The following is a 20,566-nucleotide window of genomic DNA, read 5'->3' as shown; positions in this document are numbered from 1 at the left end:
AACTCATTGATCTCTGCTCTAATCTTAATTATTTCTCTTCTTGTGCACAGGGTAGGCTTTATTTGTTGTTGATTCTCCAGTTCTTTAAGGTGTAAAGAGAGTTTGTGTATTGGGGATTTTTCAATGGTTTTGAGTGAGGCTTGGATGGCTATGTATTTCCACCTTAGGACTGCCTTTGCTGTATCCCATGGGTTTTAGACCGAAGTGTCTTCATTGTCATTGGTTTCCATGAATTTTTTAAGTTCTTCTTTGATTTCCTGGTTGATCCAAAAGTTCTTGAGCAGGATGGTCTTTCGCTTCCAAGTGTTTGAATTCCTTCCAAACGTTTTCTTCTGATTGAGTTTGTTTCAAAGCACTCTGGTCTGAGAACATGCAGAGAATAATCTCGATCTTTTTATATCAGTTGAGACCTGATTTGTGACCCATTAGGTGGTCTATTCTGGAGAAAGTTCCATGTGCACTTGAGAAGAATGAGTATTCGATTGTTTTAGGGTGAAATGTTCTATACATATCTACGAGGTCCAAGTGTCATTCAAAGCTTGTTTCCTTGGTTTTTTTTTTTTTTTCTGCTTAGCTCGTCTGTCTACTGCCGAGAGTGGTGTGTTAAGATCCCCTACAATTGATGTATTCTTATAAATATGTCTCTTTGTTTTTATTAACAGTTGGCTTATGTAGTTGGCTGCTCCCATGTTGGGGGCATAAATATGTACAACTGTTAGATCTTCTTGGTGGAAAGACCCTTTAAGAATGATGTAGTGTCCTTCTGTATCTCTGACTATATCTTTAACTTAAAATCTAATTTTTCCAATATGAGTCGCTATCCCAGCTTTCTTTTGAGGCCCATTGGCATGAAAGATGTTACTCCATCCCTTCACTTTCAGTCTGGATGTATCTTTAGGTTCAAAATGCATCTCTTGTAGACAGCACATGGATGGATCCTGTCTTTTTATTAAGTCTTCATCCCTGTGCTGTTTTATGGTAGCATTTAGGCTGTTCACATTGAGAGTGATTATTGAAAGATATGTTTTTATCGTCGTCATGTTGCCTGTGAGGACCTTGTTTCTACAGATTGTCTCTGTAAGTTTTTGTTCTATATCACTCTTGGAATCTTTCTTCTTTTATAGAACTGCCCCTCCAATATTTCTTGTAGGGCCAGGTTGGTGGTTTCATATTCTTTTAGTCTTTGCCAGTCTTGGAAGCTCTTTCTGTCTCCATCCATTCTGAATGTCAGCCTTGTCAGTATCCTTGGCTGCATGTTCTTCTCATTCAGTGCCATGAATATGTCTTTCCAGCCCTTTCTGGTTTGCCAGGTTTCTGTGGACAGGTCTGATGTTATTCTGATGTTCCTCCCTCTGTACATAAGGTATCTCTTTCCCCTAGCTGCCCTTAAGACATTTGCTCTGATTTTACGATTCATGAATTTCACAATCACATGTCGGAAGGTCTCTCTACCCTCGTTGATCTTGGGGCAGTGTCCTCTCTGCCTCTAGGACACAAACATTTGTTCCATTCTCCAGATTAGGGAAATTCTCAGCTAGGATTTGCTCAACTATATCTTCTAGTCTTCTCCCTATCTCCACCCTCTCAGGCATCCCAGTAATTCTGATATTGGAATGTTTCTGGCATCATTTATTTCTCTAATTCATGTTTCATGGCTTCTAACCTGTTTGTTTCAGGCCTCCTCCTAATCCTTCTTTTCTATCAGTTTATCTTTGAGATCACTAATTAGATCTTCTGCCTCATTTACCTTAGCTGTTAGAGTATCTAGATTTGATTGAATCTCACTGATAGCATTTTTAAGTTCTGCCAGATCAGTTCTCACTTCTGCCCTTAGAGATTCTATGTTGCCACTAATGGTTTTCTCCAACCTAGCCATTGTCTGAATAACTGTTACCCTGAATTCTATTTCCAACATCTTGCTTATGTCCATATCCAATAGTTCTGTGGCAGAGATCACAGTCTTTGAATTTTCCCTCTGTTAGGTGTTCCTCCTCCTAGTCATTCTGGTGAGAGGTGGTTGAGGGGATATATAGCTGAAAATATCAACCACAATCCAGGAAAGTTGCAACCTGGAAAGTTTCAGAGCAATCAGAAGTCACCACCAAAAAGAAAGGGGAAAAAAAAAAAAAAAGCCAAAAGGAGCCCCAAGGGTAAGATTTATAAAGTACAAAAACAAAAATGAACAAACAAAAAAACTGACAAAAGGAAAAGAAAAAAAAAAAGAAAAACCCTGCCAAAATGAACCCCAAGAATAAGATTTATAAAGTACAAAAACAAAAACAAAGAGCAACAAAATAAGAATAAAATTTAAAAACACAAAATAAAAAGGGGGGGGTGACGGGAAGGTGGTTATAATCCCTCGATGTGGGGGAGGAAGGGTACTTCAGTTCTTCCTGGATGTGTCTTATTACCTTTGTTAGAGGACTTAACTTTCCAGGGATACAGGGAAATTAAAACTGCTGTATATATATAGAGGTAGTACTGAATAGGGAAAAAAGGACTACATTGACACTTATATCTATATATCTATATCTATATCCATATAAAAGAAAAAGAAAAAAATCTGTATGTATGAAAAAAGTTCAAGTTATAAAGTTACTATGTAATATGTTGTATTAAACATCTAGTTGAAATGTAAGTAGGTAAAAAAATAAATTAAAGAATCATGAAAATGAATCTAAAAAGAGAGAGAAAAAAGTTATATCTAAGAAATATACAGGCTGGGAAGCAATACTGGCAGCTTAATATATTGTCTTCCCCTGATGTTGGGGTTTTATAGTTTTATGGAAACCCTGTTGTGGTTGTCCTCTTTTTCCTTCCACTTGTCTTCTGTGGGAGGGACCTGCCTCATTGTTTTTCCATCAGTCCTGCTTGGGTGGAGTTGCCCTGCTCCCTATGAAAGGGCTGGGCTCCATGGAAACCGGTTTTCCGGCTTTTGTTCTCTGGAGGTTTTTGTTCTCTGGCAGCCTTTCCTGCCTTTAAGGAGGGTCAGAGCAAAGTAAACTGGCTGCACCCAGATTTCCACCTCAGAGGGAAGCCACAGTCTGCTCCTCTCTGAGTGGAACACCTCCTCTCTCAGAACACACAGACTCCCTCCTCTGCAAACTCCATTGAACAACGCAGTCTCCCACAGGTGGTACGCACCCCCAGCCACCATTTCAGTAGTCACCTGAGGCCCCGTTTGTCTCTGTACCCCCGTGCCACCAAAACCATGAGCAATACTGTTCCGGGCAAGCCCGGTCCCAGCAGCTGCCATTCCCAAACCACTGACTCAAGTCCCCAGCGGGTCCTCTCATCCACGTCTGAGGCAGAAGCGTCTGTGGTGGCCATGGCAGCTGCCAGGCCCAGGGACCACTGACTCAAGCCCATGCCATATGCCCTCACCCCCATGACGGTGGAGGCTGTGGAAGTGGCTGTGGTGGCCGCAGCAGCCACCAGCCCCAGGGACTGCTGATTGTGGCCTGCACCGATGGGCAGTGGCTGCAGCTGTCCTGGGACTGTGGGCATAGGTCTGCACCTGTGGCCACCAGGTCCCAACAATTGTCCCTTAATTCCCTTTGTTCTGTTACAGTGCTGTTATCAGTTCCTTCTGGTCTCACAGCCACCAGTCCCCAAGCTATTGCTGGTCCCCAAGCTCAGGGCACTTTACCACTGTGGTATTACTTTCCAATGGGTTGCTTCTGGTGGCTCCGTCCCCCTTCTGTTTATCCTCCGATATCTGTCCACACACTCCCAACTCCTTTGTACTCTCCACTGGTGATCCTCTGCCCCCGCAGAGATCCAGAAGTGTGTAATCTTACATCTCAGGGCTGATTTCATGGATGTTCAGAGTGCTCTGGTAGATATCTAGCTCAACTCAGCAGACTGGTTGAAATAGGGTCTCCTACTCCTCCACCATCTTGCCCTCCCCCTGAAATATTTAAAACCACCCTCACTTTGTCCACATGGCCAGCAAAACAAGAGAGAATAATAGTTGTTAAGAACTTGCTGAGCCTTGCTAAGACATGGATTCCAAAGACAAATCCAACACTCATGTAGCTCTGACTAGTCATGTGATCTCTCAGCTCCTCAGTTTCCTCATCCATAGAGTTATCTTCCTCCCTGGATTGTCTTTTTCCAGCTTTACTGAGCTATAATTGGCATGTAACATTGTGTAAGTTTAAGGTATACAGAGAAAGAATTTGATTCATGTACACATTATGAAACTTACCATAGTAAGTTTAGTTAACATCCATCACTCAAACAGTTAGAATTTTTTGTATGTATGATAAGAACTTTTAAAATCTATTCTCTTGGCAACCTTCACATATACAATACAGTTTTAACTATAGCCACCATACTATACAGTCCATCCCTAGAACTTAACTTTCTTAAAACTGTAAGTTTATACCTTTTGACCACCATTACCCATTTCCTCTCCACCTTGCCCACCACCTCTGGCAACCACTAATTTGTTCTCTGTATCTATATGTTCAGTTTTTTTAGATTCTACACATGAGATCATACAGTATTTGTCTTCCTGTCTGACTTATTTCACTTAGTATAATGTACTCAAGAGTCATCCATGTTGTTACAAATGGTAGAATTTCCTTCTTATGGCTGAATAATATTCTATTGTCTTCATATATAACACATTTGCTTTATCCATTCAAATGTCAACGGACACTTTAGTTGTTTCTATGTCCTGCCTACTGTGAATAACACTACAATGAACATGAGAGTGCAGATATCTCTTCCAGACAATTATTTAATTCCCCTTTGATATATATCCAGAAGAGGAATTGTCAGATCATACAGTAGTTATATATTTAATTTTCTGAAGAAACTCCATACTGTTTTCCACAGTGGCTGTCCTCACTGGATCATTATGGGAATCCAACAAGATAATGCTCAGAAAACTTAGCCATAGTTAAAAGGTGGAAGCAACCTAAATGTCCATCAACTGATAAATGGATGAACAAAATGTGATATACCCACACAATGTAATATTACTCAGCCATAAAAAAGAATGAACCACTGATACATACTATAAAGTGGAAAAGATGAGAAGTAAAAGAAGCCAGACATAAAACATCACATATTGCATGATTCCATGTATACTAAAATATCCTGGATTAGTAAATTCCTGGACAGAAAGCACACTAGCAGTTGTGAGGGATTAGGGAGAAGCAGGAAAGAAAAGGCAGGGACCAATTAATAGATACAAGGTTTCTATTTAGGGTGATGAAATTCTCTTGCAACTGGATAGAGGTGATGATTGCGTAAGAACATACTAAATGTCACTGAATTGTACACTTCAAAATGGTTAACAGTTTATGTTATGTGAATTTTATCTCAATTTAAAAAAACAAACTGTCGGTATACTTGACACAGAGTAAATTTCAGTAAATAGTAACCATTCTTTTTATCCCTATTACTCACTTCTACCCTACTGACTCCAGTCCTCATGTTAGTTCAACAAATCTTCCTTCTCCACTATCTCTGCAGCCTGCTTGCTAAGAAGAGGGAATCACAATCCCAAGAGACCTAGAGAACTGACTGGAGTGCTATCATGAAAAGTCAATGGGTACTAAGCCTTAAAACCCGCCTCACTCCCTTGGGCCCTTTAACCTAAACCTAACCATTCCAGTCACAAAGTAACAAACTTCCCCCTCAAAAAGGAGTTCTAACCGTCAAGCACAACCTGAGTTAAACTATACAGGTTTGTTTTTTGTTTTTTTTTTTGTTTTTTTTTTTTTTTTAAAGATTTTTTTATTTATTTATTTGACAGAGAGAGATCACAAGTAGGCAGAGAGGCAGGCAGAGAGAGAGAGGAAGGAAGCAGGCTCCCCGCTGAGCAGAGAGCCCGATGCGGGGCTCGATCCCAGGACTCTGAGATCATGACCTGAGCTGAAGGCAGAGGCTTTAACCCACTGAGCCACCCAGGCGCCCCTACAGGTTTGTTTTTAACTTTGTATTCACCTGTAGATTCTTCCATCTGTTCTCTAATGCTGTTGTTTTAAAATTAAATATCAAAACTCAGGTCTGGATTCCAAATGACACTCACAATTGGGCTTCTATGTAAAAACCCTGTAGGCTAGAAAGACCAAACTGAGAAGATAATCACTTCTTTTACACTCTAAGCAATGGATACTGGTAAGGACACCACTTTACAACTTATTCCCTCCATACCAACTCTTCCCTACAAGTGACACATTAGGGCTTCTGTGACAGGTAAATCAATGAACTCCCCATGAAATGGTATGTGATTTGGAGGTAGGAAACTGAAAGAATAGTTTGGAAAAACAACATATATTTCTACTAAACTTTTAAATAGTAAGAATACATAACCTGTTTTAAATAAATATTCAAAATAAGCAAAAATTTAATCTGTATTTTAAAAATAAATATTTATTTTGAATATTCAATATTTAAATAAATATTCCAAACATTTAAGTAAATATTCATAAATAAATATTCAATATTAAATAAATATTCAAATTAGAACAAACTGCAATCCTGCATAGGCTCCAAGGAGCAAAATAGTTTAATTGTATATTTCAAGAGGAAACTAAGAGAAAGGAAGAGCAATAACAAAAACTTTCAATAGGTTGCTTATGTAACTTGATTATTTATTTATTTATTTATTTTGATCGTGAAGTGAACTATGTTCTCTTTTTTTTAAATTATAGAAAATGTCAAACATAAAGTAAAAGAGTACAATAAACCTCCATGTACATACACGTCACCCACCTTCAACAATCATCAGCTCATGGTCCATCTTGTTTCTTCTATATTGCCACCCATTTTCTCCATTCTGTATTATTTTGAGGCAGAGCCCAAACATTACATTATTTTATCTAGAAATATAACTTGACTTTTATACTATCTACAAAGATAGGATACTGCTAGCTGCCAATTCCTTAGCAAACTAAAGATAATATTTTTGTTTACTTTTTAAGATATCATATAGTGGTAAGCAAGAAGGATAGTCTTTGGAACCATTATTCCAATACAAACAAAATGAAAGAGGGTGAAAAGCTAGCATTATAAAAAGCATGTACTCCAGAGATCCCAAAGGAGCCTCGAAGCCCTAAAAGTACCCCATAATAACCTTTGCTAAGACTATAAAGTACTGCAAGGAGTAGCACAGCATGGGAAGTGCAGAAACCCATAAGCGTTCTCAAGGACCAGGTGCATCCTTTGAATACAGGTGCATGTCCTGTGTACAATGGAAAAGTGATCATATGTGAGAAGCATTATTCTAAGTGAAAAAAGACACAAAAGTTTACATACTATAAAATTCTATTTTTATAACACTCTAGGGACAAAAATCAGATTTAGTGGTTGCCAAAGGCTGTGGGGAGGGATTAACTGAGAAACGGCACAAGGAAATCTTTTCGAGGAATTGGAAATGTTCTATATTTTGATGATGGTGGTAGTTCCACCACAGTACATATTTGTCGAAACTCACTGAACTGTATATTTAAAGGGAGTGGCTTTTATTGTAAGTATATTATACTTCAATTAATCTGACCTCCCATAATAATAATTAAATGTTTTTAAATTGTTTTAGAAATAAAGGAGATATAGTCTAAAAATATGTGTACTTTCCTTCAGATGAAAATTTTTCCAAACTGTCAACTGGTTTACATTTTCTAGTATATTAGCTGTTACTAAGGAATTCCTTATATTTATTTATTTTTTTAAGTAGGCTCCATCTCCATTGTGGACCCCAACGCAGGGCTTGAACTCACAATCCTGAGATCAAGACCTGAGCTGAGATCACGAGTCAGATGCTTAACTGACTGAGCCACCCAGGAGCCCCACTAAAAACTCCCTTTAAATCCTAATCTCATATGACAAATATGACAAACACAAACACATGTTGTTGCTATTAAATCACCAAAGTTGCAGCATTGAAAAAAGGTTACAAATCAAAGTTTAGTAACTTTTTCTATGGATCTGTAAACACTATTTTGGAGAAGCTTATATTAGGTATTAGTCATTTAGGAAAGAAACGAAGAAGGGAAGGAAGGAATGAGGAAAGATGAAGAAATCAGACATGTAGAATACATCTCCACATTAGCAACAGAAAATTTCATTCAAATATAATTGAAATTTACCCAAGAATACTTTGATACAGTTTTTATAATGGTTTTTGTTATATTCATATAATTGATAGGCTTAAAAATATATAGCAAGCATACAAATGGTAAGGAAAAGAACACAGAAAAAGGACATGGAGGGATTGCTTCTGTGGGAAACGTTTTTAGATAGATATATTGAATTTACACATGAAATTTCTTAACAACCTTATTAATGAAAAGAACCAATGAGTATATGGGGAGAAACCTGGTAATTTTTACCCACACCCCTACATATGACATTAACTTCACAGGTTTAAGTTATAGCTGATGTTTCTGTGCATTCTACCACTCATTGTACAATTAGTTACTCAGGAATGGGTAGAAAATTATCACACTGCAAGCTTCACTCAGCTCCAAATGTCCACAATCTACCAAAACAGGCTTCACTCTGCTCCAAGTGTCCCATGATCCATCAACATCTGTAATAGGAGAGACAGAGCTCCGTGGAGCACTCCAGAGGAGCACCAGGAAATTCACAATGATCGCGACCTTGAGAAGGATGGTGTTCTCCTAAACAAGTGCCTTATTTTATCTCCTGAACACAGTACACCACGTAATGGTCAAGCTTTTTTCCATTTCATTTCCACACAGGCATAGATCAAGGACTCCCCAGGCCAAGTACTTTGGGCTCAAACAGGTCAAGGTCAAGCTATTCAGAATTTTCCTGGCTCAGCTTCCACCGGAAGAATCAAAGTATTCTTAATTTCCTTCCATACTAATTCCCCCCTGCTGGCTGATAGTCCCTTCCTGAATTTTCCCTTCCCAATCTCTGCTGTCACTTCTCAGAATTGTCTTTCACCCTACATTACAATTACACTAGCTTGCTGTATGTTATGTATTACTGACCAATGCCTAAAATCCTAGAACATAGCCAGACATAAAATATTCAGATATATTTAAACACAGACCGTGATATCTGACATCAAATTATGAGGAAAGTAAGCTTAGGGACAGCTGAATCATTTTTAATACAACTCAACTGATAGAAAGATGAAAATAACATACCCTGACACACCATACATTGATCTCCATGCCTAGGGCATGAGTTAGGCATGAAGGCAGAGAATATATCACTGAATTTTTTCATTTTTTATGGCTTAGGGGACTCCTTAAAATTGATTATTTATAATCAAGGGTATTTTTATTTATTAGCCTTTCAAAGCCAGGCATTTTAATATAATAGTTCCAGACCATCAGTTAAATGAATGTTTAAGGGAATAAAGTATTTATCATTTGGAAAGCACATAAAAGTACATTTTCTTAATTCCAAGATAGAAGTATGAGAATGGGTCAAGTTAGAACCAGTTCATAAAATTAACATAACTTGCTATTTATTGCTGTTCTTCTAGTCTCTTGACAGCAGGTTCACAATCTCTATTAGGTCAAACCCTCTGAAGGGATCTGAAAATGGCTTCTCAGAAATACACACATGTGACCAATTTCGAGTATAATTTCACAAAGTCCACAGACTGCCTACATCCCTCCCACAGATGCTTGTCCACCTTCTGAAACAGGGATCCCTACAAATTAGGCTAAGACTCTCTGTTTCACAGGCTTAAATTCAAGACTACTAGTCATTAAAACACACATACCCCAAAACTAACTATTAAAAAAAAATTATTCCTTCATAATAATGGCTCTTCTGTTCCTTCTTCCTGAATGTTGTTTTAAAATAAGTCACAACTAAAATACCTGCTAAGAAGAAGACATCCAAATGGCCAACAGATACATGAAAAAGTGCTCAACATCACTCGGCATCAGGGAAATACAAATCAAAACCACAGTGAGATACCATCTCACACCAGTCGGAATGGCTAAAATTAACAGGTTAGGAAATGACAAATGGTGGCAAGGATGCAGAGAAAGGGGAACCTCCTACACAGTTGGTGGGAATGCAAGCTGGTGCAGCCACTCTGGAAAACAGCATGGAGGTTCCTCAGAAAATTGAAAATAGAGCTACCCTCTGACTCAGCAATTGCACTACTGGGTATTTACCCCAAAGATACAAATGTAGTGATCAGTAGGGGCACATGTACCCAAATGTTTATAGCAGCAATGTCCACAATAGCCAAACTATGGAAAGAACCTAGACGTCCATCAACAGAAGAATGGATAAAGATGTGCATATATATACAATGGAATGCAGCCATCAAAAGAAACAAAATCTTGCCATTTGCAACGACATGGATGGAACTAGAGGGTATCATGTTAAGCAAAATAAGTCAGTTAGAGAAAGACACTTATCATATGATCTCTCTGATATGAGGAATTTGAGAGGCAGGGCAGGGGGGCTGTGGAGGGTAGGGAGGGAAAAAATGAAACAAGATGGGACCAGGAGGGAGACAAACCATAAAAGACTCTTAATCTCAGGAAACAAACTGAAGGTTGCTGGTGGGTGGGGTGTAGGGACAGGATGGCTGGGTTATGGACATTGGGGAGGGTATGTGCTATGGTAAGTGCTGTGAAATGTGTAACCCTGATGATTCACAGACCTGTACCCCTAGGGCAAATAACATATTATATGTTAATGGAAAAAAATAAAATAATAAAATAAAATAAAATACCTGCTATGTAAGTATAAGAATTCACTTTCCTTACTGCCATCTGAAACAAGATTCCTGCTGATCATTCATGCTTCCAAACTCAGCTGCACAAAGCCCTAACTCATATTTTCTTTTCCCAGTAACCAAAATTTTGACCACAGTAAATCATCTTTAACTTTTTAAATATTGGCTGGCATTTTATCCACAATAAAAGACTAATGGAATACAGCCCTTTGTAAAAAAATTTAGTCATTCCCAATTTACTTCAATCCATACTTTGCTTAACTCAATAGAACAGCAAAGATATTGTCTTATTTCTAAAATAGATGAGATTTAGACATTCTAAAAAGTGAAAATGTTCAAAACTGTCATTCATGATTTAATATTATACCTCTATTCTCCCTTATACTTTCCATTCAATTGTATCAAACCAAAAATTAGAAAGAATGTAACAGCATTATAGGCAAACATAACAAGTATAAAAATTGCAACAATTCACTTGAGTTTTTTTTATTACACTTATGTCTACACAATATTGGGAAAAAAACCTATATAAATGAGAAAGCAGCTGAAGGGCAAAATCAAACTCCTGGCTTTATTAGATGCAGGCTTAATGTCTTTGAGATAAAATATTTGTAGGTGCCACAGTCAATCAAGATTTCAATAGAAACCAAAGATGAAAGCATTCATGCATAAAAGGCAAGTGTGATAATTATGATGTGCAGACAAGATAATGGAAAATATCCTAGGCTGCTTTTCATTTTCTGTATCAAGTGCTGCCTTGACCTAGACATCCTATAATGTTCCATCACACTTACTGCATTATTTTATCATTTTAATTATTTAGCAGAACATAATTAATTTGGTTGGCATATGCTCAGTTAGGATGGGAATCCTCTACTGTCTCATTGGGTCTTTTCCCTGTGTCATTTCTCAAAATAATCCTGCAAAACAGGTTTGAATAAATGTGCAATTGATTCAAAGTTCTTGTACATCCTTCAAGTTTATTAACCTCTTACTGATTAAAAAAATGGTACACATTTTCCCAGAATGTCATTTTCAGACAGTTTATGTCAAAGCTTTTGCAGACAATTTATAGTAGAAATTTTAGTGTGTAACTCCATACTGTAAAGTTTACATTGGCTCCAGGTCTCTGGTGGTGAGGCAGATAGAAAATGGTGGAATAATTATTATAGAGAAGAGTATAGTTCAGCATACAGATTTAGCACAAAGTTCACTGCCTGTGTATTTAAGGATTATGGTAATCATTTTCTCAGCCACACTCTAATCTATTCTTCAGAACCAGGGTTCATCCACCTTAATATTCATGAAAATAGTCCCTAACAAAGTTCAAGATTACAATTACATTGCTATTATTACTACAATGTATTACATTATAAAAACACTAAGGCTTTATAGTTATTAGCCTGCCAAAATTATAATAATGCTTCTGACAAATGTGATACTGTAAGTGTTCCTTCTAATACTCTTCTATAATTGGGGGGAAAGTAACTTTTAGATAGCATTAACAATTTCTGTTCAGAACTGTCAAGTCAATAAAAGGGGTTTTTCAGTGTCCCCATTTCATTATTAAATGAAAGCATATGTAAGACAGGAACAAAAATCCTTTCCCACTAAAAGGCAAACTAAACATACCAATAAAACAGATCAGCACCTGACTAAAAGGACAATGGTCACAAAGATTTGATCCTGGATAAAAAGCAAAATGTCTTACACTCAAATGCAACTCCACCTTCCCCTAGAAATAAGTCACTACCAGCCTACTTCTTCCTTGGTAAAGGTGGCTAGCAAAACAGATGATGTTGGCAGGGGGTGAATCAGATTCTCCTCCCTTGTATAAACAGGTATGGCAAGGTTTTCTTCTGTGTCTTAAAGACAGAAAAGAGGGGCACCTGGGTGGCTCAGTGGATTAAGTATCTGCCTTCGGCTCAAGTCATGAACCCAGGGTCCTGGGATTATGCCCCCACACTTGGGTCCCTGCTTAGTGGGGAGCCTGCTTCTCCTTCTCCCTGCTGCTCCCCCTGCTTGTGTGCACATGCTCGCTCTCTCTCTCTCTCTCTGTCAAATAAATAAGTAAAATCTTTAAGGGAAAAAAAAAAAGAAAAGAGGAAGGCACTTTCTACAGATACAAGTGGGTACAAAATGAACCCATTAATAGAGTTCTTCATTCTGGCCCTTATGAAGATAGAAAAAGCCACAAAAAATAAAAATTTAAGTTCCAGTAAGGTATGTTTAAATTTGCCAGTCTATGAAGGCATACATGTTCATGCTTATCTGGTTATCTGGGAACAGTCATCTTAATACTTCCATAATAGCAATCCCAAACCCAGGGGGCCAAACCAGGAGTCAGAAGGAGATATAACACAACCCTTCGTGAAATAATAGGACAATATGAAGAGTATGCATAAAATACCTGCACCCTGAGATGCAGCATCAGTACTCTTTGGAATTTATCTCAAGAGTATAACTTAAAAGAAAGAAAAATATTATTAGCACAATAATGTTAAGAAAATGTTTTATATATATATATGTATATACATACATATATATATTACATAAAAGAGAAAAAATTGGAAATAATCAAAATAGGTTAAGTGCATCACTTGATGAAATACTAAGCAGCCAACTAAAATAATCATGAAGATTATACAACAGGGAAAAATAGTCACATGGCAATGTGAAAAAAAATTAATTGTTCAATTAGGAAAACATTAAAAACTCATTAACTTGGAAAGAGTAAAACGGTGACATCCTATACCGTAAAAATACCACAATAACAAAGTATCTATCCAGATGAGAAACACAGAAAGCAAGTTTACCTTGAGCTAATCTTTCAAGTCGTTTTCCATGTTCCGGGGGTATTGCATACCTAAAATTTTAAACATAAATAAAAATTTTAGGTTTATAACTGCTCAGCTAGTATCCTTAGATAACATCATTTAAAAAAAAAAAAAGCCAAATTCCACTTGGACGAAATGAATGGAAATTAGAAAACCAATCGCAGAGTCATATACCTGGGACACTAGACAGAAGAAAAATAAACTGTAAACCATCTATTTCAGTGTTCAACCTCAGCATCCCAACCACATTTTTACTCATTAGGAAACAAAGGCCCAAGGCCAGTAAACTACTTGGACAAGGGAGGCAGCTAGCCACAGCAGGGAGACTAGAACCTCTTTTCCAACACTCACAGCATCCCAGAAGTTTGGCCTTTGTTTTTAAGAAAACCAAGGTAGTTGCGCTTTCTTTTAAACCTTTTAAAATGTGTTTATTGACAAGCAGGACAGAACACAAAATTATTATAGCAATATTCAAATTTCCACCAAACCTTTCTAAGAACATTATACTTTCCAAATAGATTTTATTTTTTTTTAAGATTCATTTATTTATATTAGAGAGAGAGAGAGAGCGAGCACAAGCCGGGGAAGGGGCAGAGGGAGAAGGGAGAAAATCTTCAAGCAGACTCTCAACCAACCGGGCAGAGCCTGGCACACCTAAGATGAAATCAAGAGTCAGAAGCTTAACCGACGGAACCACCCAGGCACCTCTCAAATAGATTTTAAATAAAAAATTACGAGTGATTAAAAAGTACTGTTTATTGATTTTTATGATTTTATGACTTTTAAAATCTTGATTATAGAAAAAAAAATTTTCACCCTTGAACAAAAATACTCATTTCTAGTTCCCAGTATTTTCAAAAGTGAAAAACCTGAACTTACCCACTGTGAACTTACTAACAAATTTTAAAACAATCATCTCACAGGCTGCCTGGGTGGCTCTGCATGGAGCCCACTTAAGATTCTTTCGGGGGGGTGCCTGGGTGGGTCAGTGGGTTAAAGCCTCTGCTTCAGCTCAGGTCATGATCCCAGGGTCCTGGAATCGAGCCAGAGAGCCTGCTTCCTCCTCTCTCTCTGCCTGCCTCTCTGCCTACTTGTGATCTCTGTCAAATAAATAAATAAAATCTTTAAAAAATAAAAATAAAAAAGATTCTTTCTCAGGGATCCCTCTCCCTTTGCCCCACCCTTCCCGCTCACTCACTCTCTGTCTTAAAATAAATAAATAAATAATAAAAACAAAACCAAAAACTCCCAATTTATTACATAAATTGTTAATATTATAAGCAGTTTAATGAGGAAATTTAAGGATATTAAAAATGAAGTGATCATTTCATGTTTTAAGCAAAAATGATGTTATTGTTAAGACCTACATTTGTTATGTTTACTAGCTCAATATATATTAAGTACAAGTTAATTTTTACTAAAATAATTTTTCTCATTTTACTTAACACCACACTTGGTTGCATTTAATGCCATTGATAACACATGCAAAACTTAATTGGATCCAATATAACTAGGCAATTTTCTAAAAGAAAATTCAACCATATATCCTGTTCCCTAAGGCACTGTTAATGAAATTATTCCAACTGAATTGGGAAGATAAAATTTTAGCATAACTCAGTAACAATCACCCAATTTATTTATACACTGGCCACATCTTACCTGTTTTTAATCCCAGTTTACATCACCAAATATACTCAGAAAAGGGAAAAATAATCTATATATGCCCCAGATAAGATGGTCATGTCCCATGTCATACACATGTCCCATGTCATACACACACACGTATGTACACACATACGTGCTTGCATACATGTGATGGATATATGCTTGCCCACAAATGGTTGGACACAGATGGGGATATACATTGAGATTCACTTTTCTGAAAATTGGCATCAAAGTTAAAGCTCATTAATCTGAGGTTCAATCATATATTCAAAGAAAATATAAACCTAGATATAAATTACAAATATAAACATAAGTATAAACATACATATAAGGATAAAAATGTATTAGACATAGTCTTTCAGTTAGTCCACACAACAGCTCTGTGACAAAATCACAGGGCTATCTTCTTCTTACCATAAAGTCATCTTCTAAAGGGATACTTATGAAACTTCTCGAGGCTAATCACCAGAAAGATTTTCTGCGTACATTACACATATAACAAAAATTCTTTAAATTGGATACATGACCAGAAGGCACTAAGTGTGTCCCCTTGATGCAACTCGCCCTTTAAGCCACTTAGGTGTAAAATGACCATTACAGGTGTACTCCCCACTCTCTTCCAAACTACCTTCTAGAGTGTGCAAAGAGTCATCTCTGCAAACTGCAGTTGGATCATGACAAAGCCCTGGACCTTCAATGGCTGACTGTAACCTGAAGGACAGAAGCCAAACTTCTCTGAAGGGCACACAGGCCTGTGGCAATCTTGGCAACTTTTCTGATGTCCCTATCAAACTTGCTCTTTGGCTTTAACAAATCACTTGAAGTTCTTTCCGGTGCCCTTGCTACTTCACACCTCCACTATTTTCCATCCCCTATTTCTTGGCTTTACATGCCCTCAATTTTGCCTACTCAATAAAAATACACATTCTGGGCTCCTAGGTGGCTCAGTTGGTTAATCAACTGCCTTCAGCTCAGGTCATGATCCCAGAGTCCCGAGATCCAGCTCCCAGCTCCATGGGGAGTCTGCTTCTCCCTCTGACCTTCTCTCCCCTCATACTCTCTCTCTCACTTTCTCTCAAATACATAAATTAAATAAAACACACACACACCCACACCCACACCCACACACACACCTTCTTTCAAGCTCAGCTTGAGTCACCCCCAAGGAGAGCTTCCCCCTCCCTCTTTTGCTGCATCACCGGTCGGAATACAAGCCTCCACCGTGGCGCTCAGAATTTAATTTTTTTTTTTTTTTACCTTTTTTGCCTCCCTCCTCTCCTCTCAACTAGACTACTATCATAACTGAACTCTGCCTGGATCTCTCTGGGCAGCTAAAGTGTTCAAAACACTATCATATAATAAGAACTTTAATTCCTTACTACCTGGCTTTCAAGGACACCCCCCCATACACACAAAAACAATCTAGCCTTAGCCTTAAATACCAACAGTCTGCTTTCAGTAGACTAGACTATGAATTATTCTGTTACTCACTCCTCACCTCAAATAGGCCCCTCCATTATACTTCAAATCCCAAACCTTCAAGCCCAAATTGCACCTCCTTGAAGCTTTCATTGACGATTATAAATCTTAGCAATCTAACCCTTCTCTTTCTCCCAGTACCCTTCTGTTATATTTTTCATGTAGTATTTACCATCTACTACTTTCCAAAGCTAGATGTTGTTCAGTGTGCATAAATCTGAGTTCTGTCAGGGAGAGAATGCTTACCACAACCCAGAAATTGAATTACCTTTTTAACATACCTTGTATAGTACCCAGTTAATAGCCAGACACTCTACTATCTACCACGATTGCTTGGTTATACAGCTAATACTGAATTCTTTGAGGATATGAATGTGACTTGCCCTTCTTTGTATTCTTTGAAACCCACCAAATAAGATGCCTCAAATACATACTGGTTTGGTGAAATTATTAATTGTTCATTTAACCTTTAGGACAGTGTTTTTGTTTCAGATATAATGAATACTGCCAACAATTCTGCTAATATTTAGAAACTATGAATCACTAATGAACTATGAACACATAATTAGATATTTACAGGGTAATGTTTTATTTAAAACCAGAAGCTTTTATGAATTCAACAACAACAACAAAAAAAGATCTAATTTGAAAGCCAAGGTAAATGTAACGATCCCTCCAAGCACATCTTTGGGTGGTTTACTCAAAGAAGAGACCTAAAGTGATGTTTTCCTGATAGGTGTAATACAAACACTACCTTGAATGAATAATATTTTTCAAAATGTAATAGATCCATTTCTCTGATTCAGGTTTTCTATATAAAGTGGTCCACTGTATTTCTCTTTTCAAGATATGCTCAGTCCATAAGTCCATTAGAAGCTCATTTATCAGCACTTCTCAAAAGGAAATTCCTACTTTTTAGATCACTCCCTGGAAGTCTCCCTAACTTGGTGGGGAGCGGGTGCATCACTGGGGCTGCCACTAATATGCTTAGAAATAAATGTTCTCAGCTTCCTCCACCCCCTCCACCCACACCTCTGTCACTGGGCTGTCTGATATAGGCAGCTGCCTGAGTCCCTCTGTCACTCTCACTAACAGGTGCTGCTGGTACCTCCTGCTGGCTCAGCTTCAACCTACCCTGTAACATCCAGGGTAGTCTTACCAGCCCAGAGCACAGAGGGCAGGACCTCTTCCAGGTCCATGCCATGTTCAAGTAGATCAGTCCTGAAAAAGGACTGCTCTTTACTCCCTTCCCTTAACTGAGACTGTGTGTGAAACAGCCCTTTCCTCCTCTTGTGTTTACATTTCTTCCTCTTGCAGTCATCTCCCAAAAGAAATCAAGCTCACATTCCCAAGGACAGTTTTCTGACAGACGAGTCTAAACTGACCCTCCCCCACTTTTACCTGACTTGGTCTCTATTGTTACGAAGGGGCTGAAAGCTCAGTGAAAAGATTAACTGACCAATAAATAGTGTAACATCATCACAGCTACCATTTATTGAGCACCTACAATATACCAGACCTTGTGCTCAGATCCTGTAATCCAAGTTCTACTACTACCACCTCCATTTTACTGATGAGGAAACCAAGGCTTAGAATTTACTTAAGCAAGAAGGATAATACAGGTGGCACCCAACACCAGACCAACGTTTCTCCAAAGCCCAAGATGTGCTTTCCACCCCCTTATTCCATTCCTGTTTCCTCACCAATCACCACAAAGATGTCAACCGGAAGGAAGTGAAAGGGGCTAATAAGCACCCCTCTCCCCATAGACAATGATCACTGCAATCACTGGAGGGTAATCTAACTTTTGGAAGAAAAAGTCTTCTGCCTGCTGCTAACAGAACAAAGTTCCAATATTCACACAGAATACTTACTTCTCTCAGCTACCCTTCCTACCTTCATCCACTTTTAAAACTCACAAGTGGAAAAAAAAAAAAGAAAAAATCACTAACCTCTCCAGCTAAAATTACAGTGTGCATCAAGCAAAAGACAACAGCATTTTAAATAAAATGTAGATATGAAAAATAAAACCAGTAAACCACTACTAAAGTTACCCTTTGGTTCTTGTTATAAAAACTTGATGAATCAAAAAGTACCTATTTATATTTCACAAAACTCAGTATTTCTGAAGTGGTTAATTTCCAATACGCTTTTTAATCAAGGCATATTTCTAACTGTGTCAAAAAGAAGTCTGAACAACTGTGGATTTTACATGTGTGATTATGTTAACATTTCCACATTACTGATGATGTTAACATGTTTTAATATTGTGCATTTATTAAAGTATAAGCATTCATATTTTAAAGTCTCATTAGTTAACTGCAGAAAATATAAGATTGCTTATATTCATTTCCAGTTCTTAAAAACAGATAAACGTGAGAGAAACAGGGATGCTGTGGTAGGTGCCAGGCTCCCCCTTCCAGATGAGGCCCTCACTCCATTCTCCAAAGGAAGGCTTCTCACCCCACCTCACACCCACTCAACATCATGTTCCCTCCCTGAAGATCATGGCAGTGGTGGCCCATATACAATGAACGATACATACGTGAATATAATAGCCTGATCCCCTTGCCTCAACCTGGAGCAATTCAGAAGGCATTGCCAGCTCCAGCTGCCTATGGGATCTGCCCATGGCTCTACTGCAGTTTAACTTCCCCCTACTGCCCAGTCCTGCCTTCCATCCCCTCACAGGTGTTGTCCAAGACACCTCTGGCACACAAATCTGAGTTTCAGTGTGGGCTTCCTGAGCAACAATGAACATGTCTGTAAGCAGGTGTCACGTAAAGCTAGGCATCTAAAAGCATGGCCTAATGAACAAGATATCTGAGCTGAGGCCTTACAAGACTAGACAAAAAAAAACCCCGAGCAAAGGAATTCAGCCAGAGCTTAGCCCCACACTTATGGCATCTTGTGGCCTATTTCCTAAAGGACAATTAAATGAAAAAGAGAAACTCTACAAGCCACAGCTGCAGACAGTCATAAGTCAGGAAACTGCAGGAAAAAAAAAATCCTAACAAGGAAATTTCATTGAATAACTGAGTATGAAAAATATAAGCAGCTCTTTTTCATCTGGGATTCAAAATACAGTTCAATATCCATATACATGTAAATTAATATCCACAGCAATCATAAAAACCAAGTTATTTTTTGTCTGAAATCATTATAAAACTTAGTCAAAACAGTAACTGCACAAAACTTGATTTTCAAGAAAGAATATATTTCATGTTACTTAATCCACTGAACATTTTCTAAGATCTAAGTGTGTCTTACACATTACTAATGGGTTTTTTTCCCCCTGAGATGGAAAAGATACTATGAATTATTAGTTGATACCAACTATAGGTAACATTAAAGAAGTCTTTGTTCCTTAATACTGATCTCTCCAAAATACTCAACAGATAACACAGTAAACAGTAAAGGGATTTTTCTAGGACTAGAGGATCAAATGACTGATTTTCAAACTGTTTTCCATGTCCGACCCTTGTCTCCTCCCCACCTCCCCCTTCCTGGGCCCAGTGTTTCTTGATGAAAGTGCTTCAGGAAAGGAGTTACAGAGGGACAGTATCCTACCAAACACATTTCAGCCAGGTCAGCTCTTCCTTTACTTTCAGTTTTATATACTGACCTTCTAAAGAAATTTTCACTTACAGAAAGTCTGAAAACTTCTGTGCTTTCTTGAAGGGATTAACATGGTTCCTGGCACACGAAAAAGGACTTCACTAAGGGGCATCTAGGTGGCTCAGTCAGTTAAATGTCTGATTCTTGATTTCAGCTCAGGTCATAATCTCGGGGTCCTCGGATTGAGCCCCACATCAGGCTCCATACTCAGGGGGAGTCTGCTTGAGATTCTCTTCCTTCTGCTCCCCCCTCAACCACGTGTGTGTGCTCA

The 20,566-nt window shown here is 38.0% G+C and overlaps 1 protein-coding gene across 3 annotated transcripts in view; it reads right to left on the bottom strand.

Annotated features, from left to right (window-relative positions):
* KDM4C (lysine demethylase 4C) overlaps window positions 1–20,566 on the bottom strand; it is a 447,232-nt gene that overhangs the window by 330,913 nt on the left and 95,753 nt on the right. For all 3 annotated transcript variants that reach the window (XM_080819441.1, XM_080819442.1, XM_080819440.1), the window contains exon 6: window positions 13,513–13,562. In XM_080819441.1, coding sequence (XP_080675567.1) covers window positions 13,513–13,562 — 50 coding nt within the window. The remainder of the gene's footprint in view (window positions 1–13,512; window positions 13,563–20,566) is intronic.

This window comes from Martes martes, assembly GCF_963455335.1.
Source record: "Martes martes genome assembly, chromosome: 12".
Taxonomy (NCBI): domain Eukaryota; kingdom Metazoa; phylum Chordata; class Mammalia; order Carnivora; family Mustelidae; genus Martes; species Martes martes.
Note: the sequence above shows the minus strand (reverse complement) of the source record. Positions and strands in the feature narration are given on the sequence as shown.